This window comes from Anoplophora glabripennis, unplaced genomic scaffold, assembly GCF_000390285.2.
Source record: "Anoplophora glabripennis isolate ALB-LARVAE unplaced genomic scaffold, Agla_2.0 scaffold389, whole genome shotgun sequence".
Taxonomy (NCBI): Eukaryota; Metazoa; Arthropoda; class Insecta; order Coleoptera; family Cerambycidae; genus Anoplophora; species Anoplophora glabripennis.
In genome coordinates this window covers 242,871-258,931 of record NW_019416466.1, presented here as the reverse complement: position 1 = coordinate 258,931, position 16,061 = coordinate 242,871, and the positions used below count along the sequence as shown (strand labels likewise).

At 34.8% G+C, this 16,061-nt stretch overlaps 1 protein-coding gene across 1 annotated transcript in view; it reads right to left on the bottom strand.

The window, feature by feature from the left end:
* Positions 1 to 16,061, bottom strand: part of LOC108911959 — a 125,302-nt gene that overhangs the window by 8,978 nt on the left and 100,263 nt on the right. The window contains exon 2 of the mRNA XM_018717051.2: positions 628 to 737. Within this exon, the coding sequence (XP_018572567.1) occupies positions 628 to 737 (110 nt within the window). The remainder of the gene's footprint in view (positions 1 to 627; positions 738 to 16,061) is intronic.

Here is a 16,061-nt window from a genome sequence, read left to right as displayed (position 1 = left end):
TTTTGTTAGGTTATGATATTGATTTTTTGTTTTGTTTACGATTCGCAGGTAGTACAGGTGAGTTAAGGCGAATTCACGCGGTGTCCCGGTCCTTGCCCCGACCGAAAAATAACGGAGCGGTAGGGAACGAGGTCCGCGAGGCACCGCAGACCACGGTTTTCTTCGATGCCGCACCACCGCACGTTCTTTCTGCTGCCGACATTTGATCAATATTTTTGTTACATTATCGATTACGTTAGTTACAAAAATTCAATTAAAATATGTATCAGCAAAATGCAATTTCCATTTGAGAATAGAAACTGATTGATATAATACAAGACGAGTCACTGACAAAATTCGAATATTAAAGATATTAATGTATTACCGAAACAAATTAAAAATAATCTTGCAGCGATGAGTTTTTTGTCGTTGTCGACCCAAGTTGTTGATTAGTTTTTTATCAATGATGACCTTTAGCATGACGTTTTAAATCATTTTACACAAATTAACAATCGCGAATGTCTGAGTGTAAATGAGTGTAAAGAAAAAACCTATTTAACGGTTTAAGGTCGTTCCACAAAAAAATAGCGACTTTGCTAGCGTGTTCCAACCAGTCACTTACGCGCACAGAATCCATAAAAAAATTACCTTGTGATTTGGACGGAAACAGGTGCATATCATTGAACAAGGCCTGCACAGAATCTTCCGGAATGTGTAGAGTATCCCCTAACCTAACGCAAATCGCATTATACACCTCCCTGGAACAAAGGAAAAGAAAAACAAATTAAAATCGCATCGCAATCGCAAGACACAATGCGGTAATAGTTTAAAATAATCACCAATTGAAGTGTATCTTATATAAATAAATTGTTGCGAAACGTATCGATTACACAAGTAGTTATACTCGCATTGTGTACTATTTATCACATCTTGTAAAAGATTAAAGGAAACGGATACGTACTTCACAGTCTCTCGAGACTTAGCCGGCCACGTATTTAAATGCTTCTGGACCATCTCGATGGACGAGCGTTAATTTTTTAGCGAGAAACGATCCGACTTCTCAGAACTAGACAAAAATTAAGACTAAATTAGGTACCTACTCGTCGTCAAGTGACAGGGGCATTTTATCTATATACCTCCCAAGATTACAGCACGATAAAAATCGATAATCGAAAAAATTTTAATGCTCAACTTCGCGTTCAATAAAAATTTATTTACAGAAATTCATCACTATCAGCGATGCGATGTTTCGAAAAACCTATTATGTATTTACTCCTGTTTGTAAACATGACGTCTCGGTCCGCGACATGTTAAGAAGGTCAGTCAGATATTAAGAAATCATCGGCAAGGGGCGAAAATAATGGCGTGTTTCTCGTTTGATAAAAACCATCAAGCGCAATTCAACAACAATAACAATTACTTGAAACGGTTTTCAGAACGCCAATAATTTAAATGTCTTCGAGTAAAAGAAGGAAGAAGAAGAGCATGATGAAAATGCCAAGGTGTATGCACGACAAGTAAGCTCAACTGATATTTGAAGAAAGTACAGAAAATTATTAAGTAAAACCAAGAAAAACAGGTGGAAGTGGAGAAAACAAAGGAAAAAATAAAATAAAAACCTATGAAAAATATTTTTTTGAAAATGCCCTGATTTCTTTTGGGAAAAGTGATATAATTGACTCAATAAAACATTTCGAATAGTCATTAAATGACAAAACTATGACATATATCGTTGAATTTGTAATTAAAATTTATCATATAATTAAAATATAAAATGTTACTCAGAAATGAGGAAATTAATTTGTGGCGAAATCAAAAGCTTAACAATTGAATGACTGCCATAGAAACGACGAGTTCTTACATCATGATCTTTTAAAACCGATATTTAATTGTTTTTCTGATTGCATATTCTCTTCCTGCAGTTTTTTCATATGTATACAATCTATTCCGTATTATACTCATTGTTGAGAGACTTTTGTTTCCTTAAATAAAAATAAGCGTTATCTCAACTCATTGGCATTGGCATCAAAACCGCGAAAACCACATCTTAATATACCATATACCTCTCCTTTTGTTTTAATCTACATACTTCTAGAAAACGGGGTGCAAGGTGACTCGACATTATCAGGTGCGATCATTCTGTTCACTTAATCTAACCTCTATGTTTCGTAAAACATTACTGGTATCTTAACTAGCATCATTATGTAATTGCACTGACATCATCGTTTTTTTGTCAAAAAAATTTACAGGAGGTCAGTGATCCGCCTTATTCACCCAAACTAAGGATTATTTTCTATCTCAAACAAAGCTAATTATTGATGTTGATTAAACAAGAATTAATAACTGAATTATATTTTTTTATTTAGCAGACTTTGCACCCAATGCAAGACTCTAGAAATCTTCTAAGATTCGCGCTGGTAATAAACATAATCAAGAATTACTGTGTACGCAGAGGGGATTAGTGTTATCAACAAATTAAGGATGTCTATTTAAACGTCCTTAACTTGCTGATAACATATTAATCTCTACATTGTGCCGTGCTATATTTATACCACGTTAAATTCAAATGTAAACATCAAACCCTAACCCGTAATTTGAATTTTATCAGCAGTGTTCAATCGGTATCCAACATTATCCAGATTTTGTTTATTTTTTCGTTGTGAATAATGTAACGGCGAAGGCAGGAGTGGAGAAACTTGCGAAATTTACATATTAAAATCGAATTATATCGCAAAATAAGAACTGAAGATATCAATCAACGCAATAATAACGCCCATGGAATGTATAAACATTTAATAAAATGGACAGAGATCGTAGAAATATTCGCATTAAAAATTTTAAAATCCGTAAGTTTTACGTCAACGCTGTTGGGCCCGAAACGCGTTCGAATGTTTACCTTGCAACTACATCCCACACAAGTTCAATTTTAACACGAAAATAGCCCGTCAAGCAGAGTCAAATTAAACCAGCGGCGGCTCGTCGTGATGGACACACAAAGTATCTGTCGCATACAATTTTCCTGCCATTGGAAGCAAGTATTCCTGTTTCCAATTTACCAAAAATTATTAAGTAATTCTAATTGACAAAGATGTACGTCGTATACTATAGTAGGATCGTATTCGATGCAAAGTAGAGGAAAAAATTGTCGGTCTTTTTTCAAAGGAAAATCGTGTCATCATTTTAAGAGGCGTAAGATGAATCGTTTCAAATTTAAAATGAAACTGAAGGCAAAATTTGAAATACTGCTGCATATGCACTGTGTTCTGGTAGTAGCTGTAGTCGCCCAGGTGCATCGAGTGTACGAAGTGGTCGGTTATACGTCAAATACTAACCTGGCGAGCCTGATCGATCAGAGACCGCCTCCAAAAAAAAAGTAAACAACAGTGGCGCGTACAGAGGTAAAATGTAGTACATACATATGTGGAATTTAAAAAACAAATTGGATTTATAATAAATTACATTTAAAATAAATATTTTATGAGAATAAGGGATTTTTTTGTAGGAACAAGGGTGCCAGACGTGAACTGATCCCTTCGTTCCTTTATAAATGCATAAATTATTCAATTTCTTAACCCCTTAAAAGCGTATTGCACTGGATCCCTTGATAGGCAATGATTTAATACTTTACATCGAATGTGATCTTACTATAGTTTATAATATATGCCTGAGTGGGCAAGCCGTACTTTTGCTATTTTCCGCCAAAAGTAAATATATTTTTCTCGATTTTGAGTCCCATGTTTACTTTCCCTGAAAGGTTTAATTGCTAATTGCTAAATAAATAATATGCGCGCCAAACCCGAATTGTGGGCTTGCCCATCGGCCAATACCGTGATTGCTCGGATGTTTCCGCGGTTCGTGTCAAAATATCAACGGTTTAGTTAGTAAAGCTTAAAAGTCTAGATAATGTTTATTTTTTTAAATAAAACGTGACAAATTACGCGCTTCAATTGGTGACAAAAAAATTGTGGGTAAACAGTTTGTGTTAAACAAATTAATAAAAAGAGAGGTTGTCTCAAAGAAATTACAACACATTTTCTTCACTTCGGATAATTTATTTAAGAGCAATTATTTGTAAGTGTATTTATTATGAGATCTACATTGAATTTCGCGATCGCCCATCAGAAATACCCGTCATGTTTTTTTATTTTCGCGTTTCGTGATCAGAATTTTAATGCTGTTTTGATAGAGACATGAACAACCTGTATAACTTTTGAAAATTAGGAGTTTCAGTAAGGTTTGTATGTTTTTTTAAACAAAAATATCAAAATGAACAGATTTTTAAAAGTTATTGAAGTGTTTTAATAGAAAAATGTAAATATTTACTGTTTAATGAAAAAAAGCGAAGAGAAACTAGAAACAACCCGCCCGCTCAGCGAAAAGCAGCGGACCGCTACTGACTAAAACCAATCGAAACTTACAAGTACGCATACAGAATATGAAGTCCCTCAACGTACTTTTTCTGAACCATATTAGCGGCCCTGTGTTGGAAGATGCCTTCCGCGTAAATGCACAAAAACATTAAACTTAAGACTTAAACGAACCGAAAACGCACACGATCACATCCTCATTTCTTCGCTAACACTAAACGACTGGCTGGTGAGGCAAAAACACGATATTTTATTATCATTAATTTGAGGTTACCGCGGACCGCGTTTATACCGACACGATCGCATAGGACGGACGTCGCGTTCTCTCTGGCTTCTGGCCATTCGGCTTCGAGACGATGCAGCGGAATGAGCTAAGTTTAACCACAAGGCAAATTATAACTTAACTCTCGTTGAGTACTGTTAGTTTTGCGGCCCGATATGATATAACTGGAACGAGGATGATCTCTATGTAGGGAAGCAATCGATTCGGTAGGCGATTAGGAAAAAAAAGTGTATGGCCAATTCGGGTCCCGTGGTGCTCTGCCCACGGATTCGCTACGTATATCGAAACGTCGGCGGATGGATTAGGCATCGAATTAAAAATGGAAATTCTGTTTGGACTTGCTAGAGATCATAATATTATTGTTTCTACGAGCCCTGGCTGGTTTCTCGGGCATTCAATCAACTCGGGCATTTTTTTTTAACAAAGAAATTAATTTTGAAAGGTCCTGAAATGTGAAAATCTAAACAGGCAATACTTTATGGCTTGCAGTTAAAGATCCAATATTTTAAATTTGTAAAGTAAATAATTGTAGTTCTAAGTACAATAAACACGGCTGGACAGTAGGTGTGACAAGTATTTAATGAATTTGTGCACAGTAACAACTTATTAAGTAAGAAAAACATGTTTTATAAACGTAGGTCGTTTTCGAGATACAGTGTTACTTTTATTAAAAAAAAATACCACATTTATTTAAATATCTTTCATCAAAATGTTTGACGTACATAGACTGGATTAGGATTAAATAAATTACGGACAAAATTCACTGAGTTGCTGCTTTACAAATTTGTCAACCAGTGGCGTAGATATTGTCTCTAAGAATCCTAGAATGTCAACGCCACTGAATGTTCTGTTGGTGCTTCTAAGAAAAAAGACTATTCGAAAGCGAACATTTTTTTCAAATTTATAATTCCTCGATATACTAGTTATTTACACCATAAAGGAGGTAAGTATTATTTACCAGTAGCGGACGATTTTGCGCCCGAGCGGAGCGAGGGCTGGCAATAGAGCCCGGTACTGGTAAATTATGCTTAACAAATCGGTAAAAACAATTCAAAACTAGTACGACGCCACAAAATTATTTACATATTCCAATAACATAACCTCATTACTGATCTGAGGGTAGAAATCTGTTGGGTTGGTACTTCCGAACTTCACGAAGAAATTGACGAAAATTAGAATTTATTCGTCAAGAACTTGATGAATAAATTCATGAAGTTATTTGACAGCAGATTTGGTACATTACACTTGTCCAATTTCTTGATGAAGCGACTTCATGAATTAATTGATCAAGAGATTGCTCAAACGTATACTTCTGTTATAATATTTTTATGCTATTCTTTCTATGATGTTTTTCTTTTATAACATTTTTTATGCTATTTATTATCATAAAACTTTTTGTGTTGTTGTTTGATGTATATCTTTTAATTTAGTGGATACTTTAGTGGGTTTTTTTCGCCTGTTTGTGTCCTAAATGGTAAATAAAAAAATAAATAAATTGATTAATTCATTAAGTCGACTATTTTCATAGAGGAGAACGTGGATCTATCAAAATACCCCAAGCTGAGAGGATTTTTGAAACGTAAGAATGACGGCTATACATCTAAAAAATTAAACGTTTTACAAGAGAACAAATCAACGATTTTCTCGTTCAGGCACCCGATAATATTTGCTACTGAAGGTAGCGGCGGTCTTAGGCAGGACCATGCCGTTCTGACGAGTTATGCAAACTTACTTTAGACGTCAATTTCAAAAATTTTGCTGACATTATTGTAGTTACAATTTCAGATTCTAAAAATGGTATGTCACGTACGTTTACAATTATTTCTCGTCTTGGTTCTGTTTCTCACCTAGAAATTCTCAAGAAATATATCAAGATTAGATTGGAAATTAAAACTGAAATTTCACGCTTTTTTATGCCCTATCAAGCAGGTAGATGTTACAACCAACCAGTCGGCAAGAATACCCTTTCTATGATTCGTAATAAGATTGCACCGTTTTTAGAACATCCTGAAATATATACAGGCCATTCATTCCGAAGAACATCGGCAACGTTACTGGCTAATACAGGAGTTGATGCATTAGCAATCAACTCCCGTTGTCCACAGTAACTTCCACTTCTACGGTAAAATCCACTTACCTCCTTAAAAGCAATGTATTAATAGTCTATTTGCTATTGTGGGAGCAGATAAAAGATGTTTCAAAACATGTGGAGGAAAATGAAGTTTGTGATTCTTTGGCTCATTCTAAGAAAAAGTTCTTATTGACATGGGTCCGCAAAAGCACCGTTTTCGAGTTATAGGGTGTCAAAAAAAAGATTTTTTTTTCAGTTTTTTGCGATATCTCAGGAACTGTTTGAGATATAGAACTCACATTAGCTACTTTTGGGCGCCAATTCAATTTTTATTCATATGACAGTGGCGGAGATTTTAGGATTGCGAGAGGTTCTTTCGCCCCTAATTTTTACGACTCTGGGAAAATTGGCATTTTGAAAGCATATACTAAACCGCCAACGTTTTCTGAACTAATATTTATACAGATTTTACAAAAGTGCGCGTAGTTTTTGTGTAAGCCTACAAGGAAATAATTAATTAAAATTTAAATAAGTAATTGCTATCAAAATATCTGCAAACCTCTAAATGTCACCATCTCAGAATAACGGCTTTGTCAAATGTGACCTTCTGCGATTAATGAGATGGCGAAATCGACACACGACAGAAATAATGAGCCTCTAGATTTAAGATCAGCATTAAACGACAAAACAGGAAATGCATATCGACCGAGCTTACAGAGTTGCGCAACTGTGAAAGGAGAATATTCATTTAGGACTTCTAAGACATCACTGGTAAACAAATGAACGTAACCCTGCGTCTGCGTTTGTTTTGTCTTATTTCGAGCTTACTGTTGACAATGTGGAGATAGTTACAGTATTTAAAATTGCGATTTCTTTTACAATTAGTAAGTTTTTGAGAAATATTTTGAGAAACTATAAAAGTACGTACCATCAGCTATTTTTTTTCAACTTTCTGATCACTGTCAATAAACTATTTCTTCCCATTGCAACTGAAGCTTTTATTCGACTACTGGGAATGAGGTAACTTATCATCTGCGGCGAAAAGTAATTTTATAATTGCGTATATTAATGCGCATCGCATTCGTTTTCACTGAAAGGTCACCGTTTATTTTTCCGACAACCGTCATCGACTGTTCGTCATTTTTTCCCATAAATCGGCGTGACAACACTTTCCCCTTCCCCAGAAATTTCCACAGACATCGCAATTGTTACCAAGTAATTATTAATTAATCGAATTGGCCAAACGACACGATATTAGCGTCGAAATATCGCAATTCCAGAATATCAAAGCGGGGCCCCCGTATTGCGAAAAATCAACAGGTTTTCTAAATTATTGCTCACACATCGGCTTTTTCCCCCATATTCGCTCATTAGCTGGAGCCGGTAATGTTTATTTTTAAATGGACGGTATTCGTGGTCAGTCCCATTTATCTCCTATAATAATGCGGTCTCCTTATCCGATCAGCTACTACGTTTACCTTTTACTACGGAAATGTCGGTCGTTTTATTGTCACAGCCGCGTCAGGGGACAGCCTACAAAGAAATAATAAATAGTTAATTGCGGTTTTGGATAAAAACTATGAAGGCAGCTACAAAAATAAAACTGTAATCACCCTAGCGCTGCGTAGATTTGACTAGAATTATTTTTATGTATTATTAAAACAATGATATTAGGATCATAATTACATGAATCAAGAGGTAGTACAAAATGGCGCTGCAAAGACAATGCAGAAGGCGAACCAGCAGTTTGTAATACGATATTTATCCAGTCTATTTGTTAGGTGTTTTATTTGTTGATCAATATATTAATATCCAAATAATCCTCCCTTTTTTGAAGCTTTTGCAAACATCAAATTTAAAATATGTACAGGGTGGGCCACCAGTAACGCCTCGGTCGCTAGTGACCAAACGGCAAATGTTACAGAAACCTGTTTAGGTGGGTATGTGTAGGTTGATTACGGCTACATTTTAAAAATATTTTGAAATATACAGGGTGTCCAGGAAAAGCGTACCATATCAAAGTTATGTTTTTTTAAATGGAACACCCTGTATTTTACTGCATTTTTGAAAGCACCGTAAAAAAATAGGTGAACTTTATTAAAGGTTCTGCATACCTAGGACTTACAGTTTGTGAGATATTTCAATTTTAGTGAAAATGCAGGCATAGCGTAGAAATTTAATATTAGCAATAAAAAAATAATTTTAAGGAAGCAGCTTTGGAGGGTCTATTTTAGATCCTTGAAGTTATAAATTGTTATATTTGTCGTCACTTAGTATTATACAGGGTGTTCAAAAAACTGCTGAATACTTCTCTCAACTTTAAACAGCAATAACTTGGTTATTTTAAATGGAACACCCAGTATATTTTTACTTTGGGAGTTGGGAAATTTAAAACTCTTTCAAACTGTGTATAGGTTCCCTATACCTATCTCTAACGGTATTGGAGATATTTGTGCCGTTTCGTTTTTTATCGATTTTTTTTTTGTAAGATGTATCCACGTGTCTTTATCGAGGTCTTTACTGAATTGGTTTGAGTTCTTCTTGATGACGTCTCTTTAAATATAAGGAGAAAAATGTGAATGCAATTAGATGGCGCACCTGCACATTTTTCATATTCAGTGAGGAATTATATAAATCGATAAATAAGTAATAAATGAGTAGGTAAGAATGGTCCATGTCAGTGGCTACCACAGGTGTCCAAACCTCTCGTAATAGACTTCTTTGTTTCGGGCTGTATAAATATATATCTTGTACACAGTGTTCCACCTACTACTTGCGATGATATGAAGAAAAGGATTAGATATATCACCCCAAATAACTATTCTAAGGAATGTGAGAATATCATTTGAAGATAGAATAAGATGCTGTATTCAAGAGAAAGGTTATCAATTCGAACATCTATTAAAATTTTTCTTTGTTTCTTCTAAAAGTAAAATTTTCTTTAATAAATATTTTTCTTGTTCATAAATAATTCAGTTACTTACTACAAACATATTTATACAAAATTAATAACTTTTTATAATCATTCTGCTTATAAAATAATATTTTTTATTAGAAAACTTTTTTGAATATTTTCATGATAATGATAAAAGGAACTTTTACTTTTAGAAAAAACAAAGAAAAATTTTAATTGATGTTCGAATTGATAACCATTCTCCTGAATACAGCATCTTATTCTATCTTCAAATGATATTCTCACGCAAATGCATCTCTAATCCTTCCCTCCAATATCATCGCAAGTAATAGGTGGAACATTGTATACAAGATTTTTTATATAGCTCGCAACAAAGAAGTCCATTACGGTGAGGTCTGGACACCTACGTGGCCACTGACATGCACCATTCCTACTTATCCATTTATTACTAAATTTTCGATTTAAATAATTTCTCACTGAATATGAAAAATTTGCAGGTGCGCCATCTAATTGCATCCTCATTTTTCTCAATATATTTAAAGAGACGTCATCAAGAAGAACCCAAACCAATTCAGTAAAGACCTCGATAAAGACACGTGGATACATCTTACAAAAAAAATCGATAAAAAACGAAACGGCACAAATATCTCCAATACCGTTAGAGATAGGTATAGGGAACCTATACACAGTTTGAAAGAGTTTTAAATTTCCCAACTCCCAAAGTAAAAATATACTGGGTGTTCCATTTAAAATAACCAAGTTATTGCTGTTTAAAGTTGAGAGAAGTATTCAGCAGTTTTTTGAACACCCTGTATAATACTAAGTGACGACAAATATAACAATTTATAACTTCAAGGATCTAAAATAGACCCTCCAAAGCTGCTTCCTTAAAATTATTTTTTTATTGCTAATATTAAATTTCTACGCTATGCCTGCATTTTCACTAAAATTGAAATATCTCACAAACTGTAAGTCCTAGGTATGCAGAACCTTTAATAAAGTTCACCTATTTTTTTACGGTGCTTTCAAAAATGCAGTAAAATACAGGGTGTTCCATTTAAAAAAACATAACTTTGATATGGTACGCTTTTCCTGGACACCCTGTATATTTCAAAATATTTTTAAAATATAGCCGTAATCAACTTACACATACCCACATAAACAGGTTTCTGTAACATTTGCCGTTTGGTCACTAGCGACCGAGGCGTTACTGGTGGCCCACCCTGTATAATTTCCGTATAAATTAATGTACAGAGTGACCAAACGTCGACGAGGAAACCACCGGTTTTCTTTGGAATTTGGCCTTACTCCCCACCATTGTCTATAATAATTAAATAACATCCCATGTATTTATCTATTAACAATTGGCAGGGATCAAAACGAAACTGACGTGATTCCAAGTCTACTCCTTTTTGTTTTGTAGACCAGAAACTATGTAGAACATTTTTATATATATATAAAACGTCCTCAATCGACTCTACTTGACATATATTTTTTTGTTTTTCGGCTGGATATATCAGGTGTATTATTACTTTTATTATTCCAGTTATTTATAACATTGTGTCGATTTCAACCATTGACATTATTTTGGTTTAAAGTTAAAATAAGCGCGTTCCAATGGCTAAGTATACGTCGTGGAAGCCAAACGACGCTGGAATCGTTCCAATATCGATACATCACGGTTAATAAAAATATTGGATTGGACAAGGTCGGATACGATATTTTTTTAACAGAAGTTTTTACATTCGACTTGTATTTCAGTAAGAATTGGTGTATGTTTATAAGCAAAAGCTAGCCCACCATTTTTTCCATTAAGTCACGAAATATAGATAGAAAATTGCAAGATATTTCTAACGCGCGTAGTTTTTTTTAAATTATTTATGAAAATCTGTTCATGTGTTGAATAAATAATGAAATAAAATATTATTTACGTGGCTTCCCTCTATTGTTTTTTGCATCTTAAAATAAATTATATGCTTTTATTAATTTTGAACACCCTGTCTATTGAAATAAGGCATGTCCGACACATGTTGGATGTGAAATACAGTTTTTGATCGATTGTTACTCAAAAATCGTTAAAGATATGGGTTTCAAACTTCGTACAGTGTAAGATGCTTATAGTGGTTGTGTGTAAAATTTGAACAAAATCTATGATGTAGAAATCTGAAGCAGAGAGAATTTTATCTATCAAAAAGGTTATTTAACGCAGCAGAGAACATTTTTTTATATATTACAGAAACGTCAATAACTTTGATTCGCGGATAGGAAGCATTTCGACACGAAAATACTTTTACAGCTTGCATCAATTAGTTTAAGTTGTGAAAAGATGAAATATCCGATTCGCACATCATCGACCTTTATCTTCCGCCACTGATAATTTACGAAACGGTGCGGGTCAAAAGGTCAATCCTCGCCCCTAGTTCACGTCAGGGGGGCGGGCGTCGATAACTATTCGCCAAGACAGAATTTAAAATACCGCTAGTCGGATTAAATGTGAAATCGACGCTCACCGAAATAGCGATGACAAAATTTGACGTAATCCCTCACAGGAAAGTATCAATAATGATGAAGGAGACGTGTGCGGAATCGATAAAATTGAAAGCTTTTCGATGCAGATAATACCAACATCAGTACAGGCTACATTGACATGAACAATTTGTTGAAGTGTCTCCATCAAGACTACACGTCTGATATGTGTTGGTTGCCATTACCAAATCGTAAGACTAAAGGTCAGAGCGTCAACTGGTATTTTCGAAGATTTATTTATTTTATAAAATTCGCTACACAATTTGTCTAAATACAGATTAATTCACAAACAAGCTTATCATATTCACTTATATTACGGACATAACGAATAAACAAATTTCTGCTAGCTGCAATACTTTCAGTCCTGGTATGCACAATGATGGCTGATGCTGTTCTACTTTACATGACCCCTGTCTGTTCGCGGTTGCGCATTAATAATAACTGAAATAATTTTTTAGAAATGTTTGTGTTTAGACTTACGTACATGATTTATTACAATAATAATATTACATAATGCACATTCAGTAAATTCAGGGTGATTCACAACTCAATGGACAAAGAACAGGTGCGTGTAGAGGACATCAAAACAAGTTGACTTTTTATATCAATTTTTTTCTCATACCTAAGATTGCGGATATTGGCCTCAGAAAATGTCTTAAAAAAATTGAAAAACTCGGTTTTTCAGCAATGCCTTAAAACAGAACAACCAAATTTTGTAAATATATTTATTTTATTGACGTCTTTAGCCGGTAAAAACTTGAAGTGACCGGCATCTCAAGAAGGGGTGGTTTAGGGGTGGGTCACCCTTAAAATTTTATGAATTTTTTCAATCCTAACTTAACCAGTGTAATAGGAAATTCAATTTTACACTTTTTTTTATTTTTGTCAATTTTTCAAGAAACCGTCCGTTTTTGAGAAAATTGCGATTTTGTGACAAGGGTCAAAACCAATTAAATCGAACAAAAATCAACAAAACCTCGAATTCTTTGGTGAATTTCAAGGGCAGTCTTTCCTATACAATTTTTATATAGGACGCTTCGTTAAAAAGATACAGGGTTAAACTTTAAAAATATATATTCAAATATGTATATTATTTTCAAGTGAATTTCGCTTTTTTAATGGCAGAACTATGAATATTATCGTAATTTCCTTCGGACTCGATGTCGTTCGCTTCCCCCACCCTTCCGCCGCGCCACAGCTCGCCGAAAAATCAAGCGACCCACTCACTTTTGATATGCAAGCTCTTTTCATAAGCTTTCCGAATATGTAATAATATATAAGTATATCACGCGCGTGCGTCGTATATTTCATTTTGCAACGAAGGCTAAAAAATAAAAAAACTTTCCAGGTTGCAAATTTGAAATTTAAAAAAAATTATAGATTTCAATGTATTATTATGAAAAAATCAGCGCGATTGTGGAAGATGCTCGGGATCGTCCAGACTAATAATTAGTTAATTTGTTTATAGGGCTATAATTTGTAACTATTCAACTTATCGATTCAACATTTCGTGTCATATTAGACAGTGATAAGGAATGAGAGGATGCGATGCCAAAACGTTCTGGTAATAATAACGGTTTATAAATGTTTAATTCAAAAGTCATTAAATAAACTTCTTCTGTTTCTAACTTTTGAACTTTAAAATTAATTTTAAAGTTTTTACGTTCGTTGAATCACAAAATATTGATAAATTTTAATAAAAACCGTCGAGTTTAGTTTTGGAATAATATTAAACCAGGCTTCAACGATTTAAAACAACAAATTAAAAAGAAATAGTAAGTCCAATGCTTCAACAAAACAGATGAATCGTTTCCAACAAAATGAATAACAGAAAAAGAAAGTTCAGAATTGTGATAGATTATAGAAAATTGAATGAATAACGGTACCATATAAATTCCTATACCCAACGAACAATTTACACATACATTTGGGCAAATTACACATACATTTTGGACAAATTTGGACGGATGTAATATTTTACTACATTCGATTTAGACAGCAGATAGCATCAAATAGAAGTAGATCCCAGACAAATCGAATAAAACAGCTTTTTCAACAGATAATAGACACTACGAATTTTTCAGAGTGCCTTTTGGTCTACAAAATGTTCCTTCAAATCAACCTAAGTTTCCAATAACGCTTCACTGGGGTCTTGAAATCACATCGACCGCGTTTCGCGCCCACCTTTGAGGACGGCGATGCAAGAACAGATGATTATCTGCAAAGGAAGATCACGGAGACGTCAACGGGCGCTTATCTCGAAAAAAAATCGTTCCAATTAAAAAGCGGCGTTTCTCTCTGCCAAGGACCGAGACGATCCGCGCGGACAGACAATAAAAAGCCGTTTCGAAAAGCTGATCTCACTTGATGAGATACGGAAAGGTCATAGCCCGTTTTGCGCGGTATGTAAACATTCATCCGGCGATGGCCAGCATGCGGTCCGCGATCCAATGGGCCAACGTAAATATAGAAATGACATCAGGATCACGGTAATAGCCTCTATACTCCTGTTCGGTGCCGTTCGGCTTTAAAAATATCTCGGCGTGCGAGACGCCGCCGGAGCGATGTAAATAAAAATACGATGCAGAGGTCTGGCAGCCAGTCGAGAGGAGAACGTAGTTGTCGGGTCAGAGCGAGCACCTGTCGTAGAGCCAGGTAAAAAAATCTATAGTAGGATCATATTCGGTGCAAAGTAACAAATCATTGCCTATCAAGGGAACCAATGCAGTACGCTTTTAAGGGTTTTAGAAATTGAATAATTTCTTTATACATTATGAAGGGACGAAGGGATCAGTTCACGTCTGGCACCTTTGTTCCTACAAAAATTCCTTTATTCTCATAAACTATTCAGTTTAAATGTAATTCATTATAAATCCAATTTGATTTTTAAATTCCACATATGTACTATATTTTACCTCTGTACGCGCCACTGTTTACCTGTTTTTTGGAGGCGCTCTCTGAATTACGAACAAGCTCGCCAAGTTAGTATTTGACGTATAACCGACCACTTCGTACACTCGATGCACCTGGGCGACTACAGCTACTACCAGAACACAGTGCGTATGCAGCAGTATTTCAGATTTTACATTCAATTTCGTTTTAAATTAGAAACGGTTCATCTTACGCCTCCTAAAAATGATGACACGATTTTCCCTTGATAAAAGACCGACAACTTTTTGCTCTACTTTGCATCGAATACAATCCTACTATAATTGTCCACGAAGTCCGATGGATTTTATTAGTAGAAATACTTAAGGTGCATCTAAAAATGATTGAGAATTAATTGATCTTAGGAAAAGGCGATCTAAGGATAGGACATTGTTATATTTAGTTCCAATATTTTCTATTTAGTTATAGCTGTTTTACATTGAAAATATATTAGTAGGTATGGCGACGGTTCAGCCTGGGAAAATTTCGGGGACCGTGGGAAAGTCGGGGTCCTTTGTCGGCGTCCTTTGGTCCTTTGTCGGCGTCCTTTGTCGGCATAGACCAAAGGTCGGCGCCGCATAGGTGTTAATTGGATTTATACAGGTGTGTCCTTGGTGAATATACGGGGGGTCCCAGATTAGCGGTAAATTATAATTTAAGATCAACAAAAAAAATAATTAAATATATTGATAAAAAAAAATATGTGCAGAATATACTTTTAATTTAATACCTTATTGCTTTAAAATATCTAATTGTAAGTCAGCAAAATTATAATTGGGTAGCTATAAGAGATTATGAGAGTTATCGCATCAATCGGTATTACATCATTCGATGTAAGTCACGTGTTCGATCAATGCAGCATTCAAATTGGCGGTAGATTGAATTGGCCGAGCGTGGCGCGACATTCAATTTGGTGAAAATTCAAACTTGACGTGGTTTATTGCTGGGAAAGCAACATTAACGGACGGGTATAAATTGTAAGAGGAGTGCTTG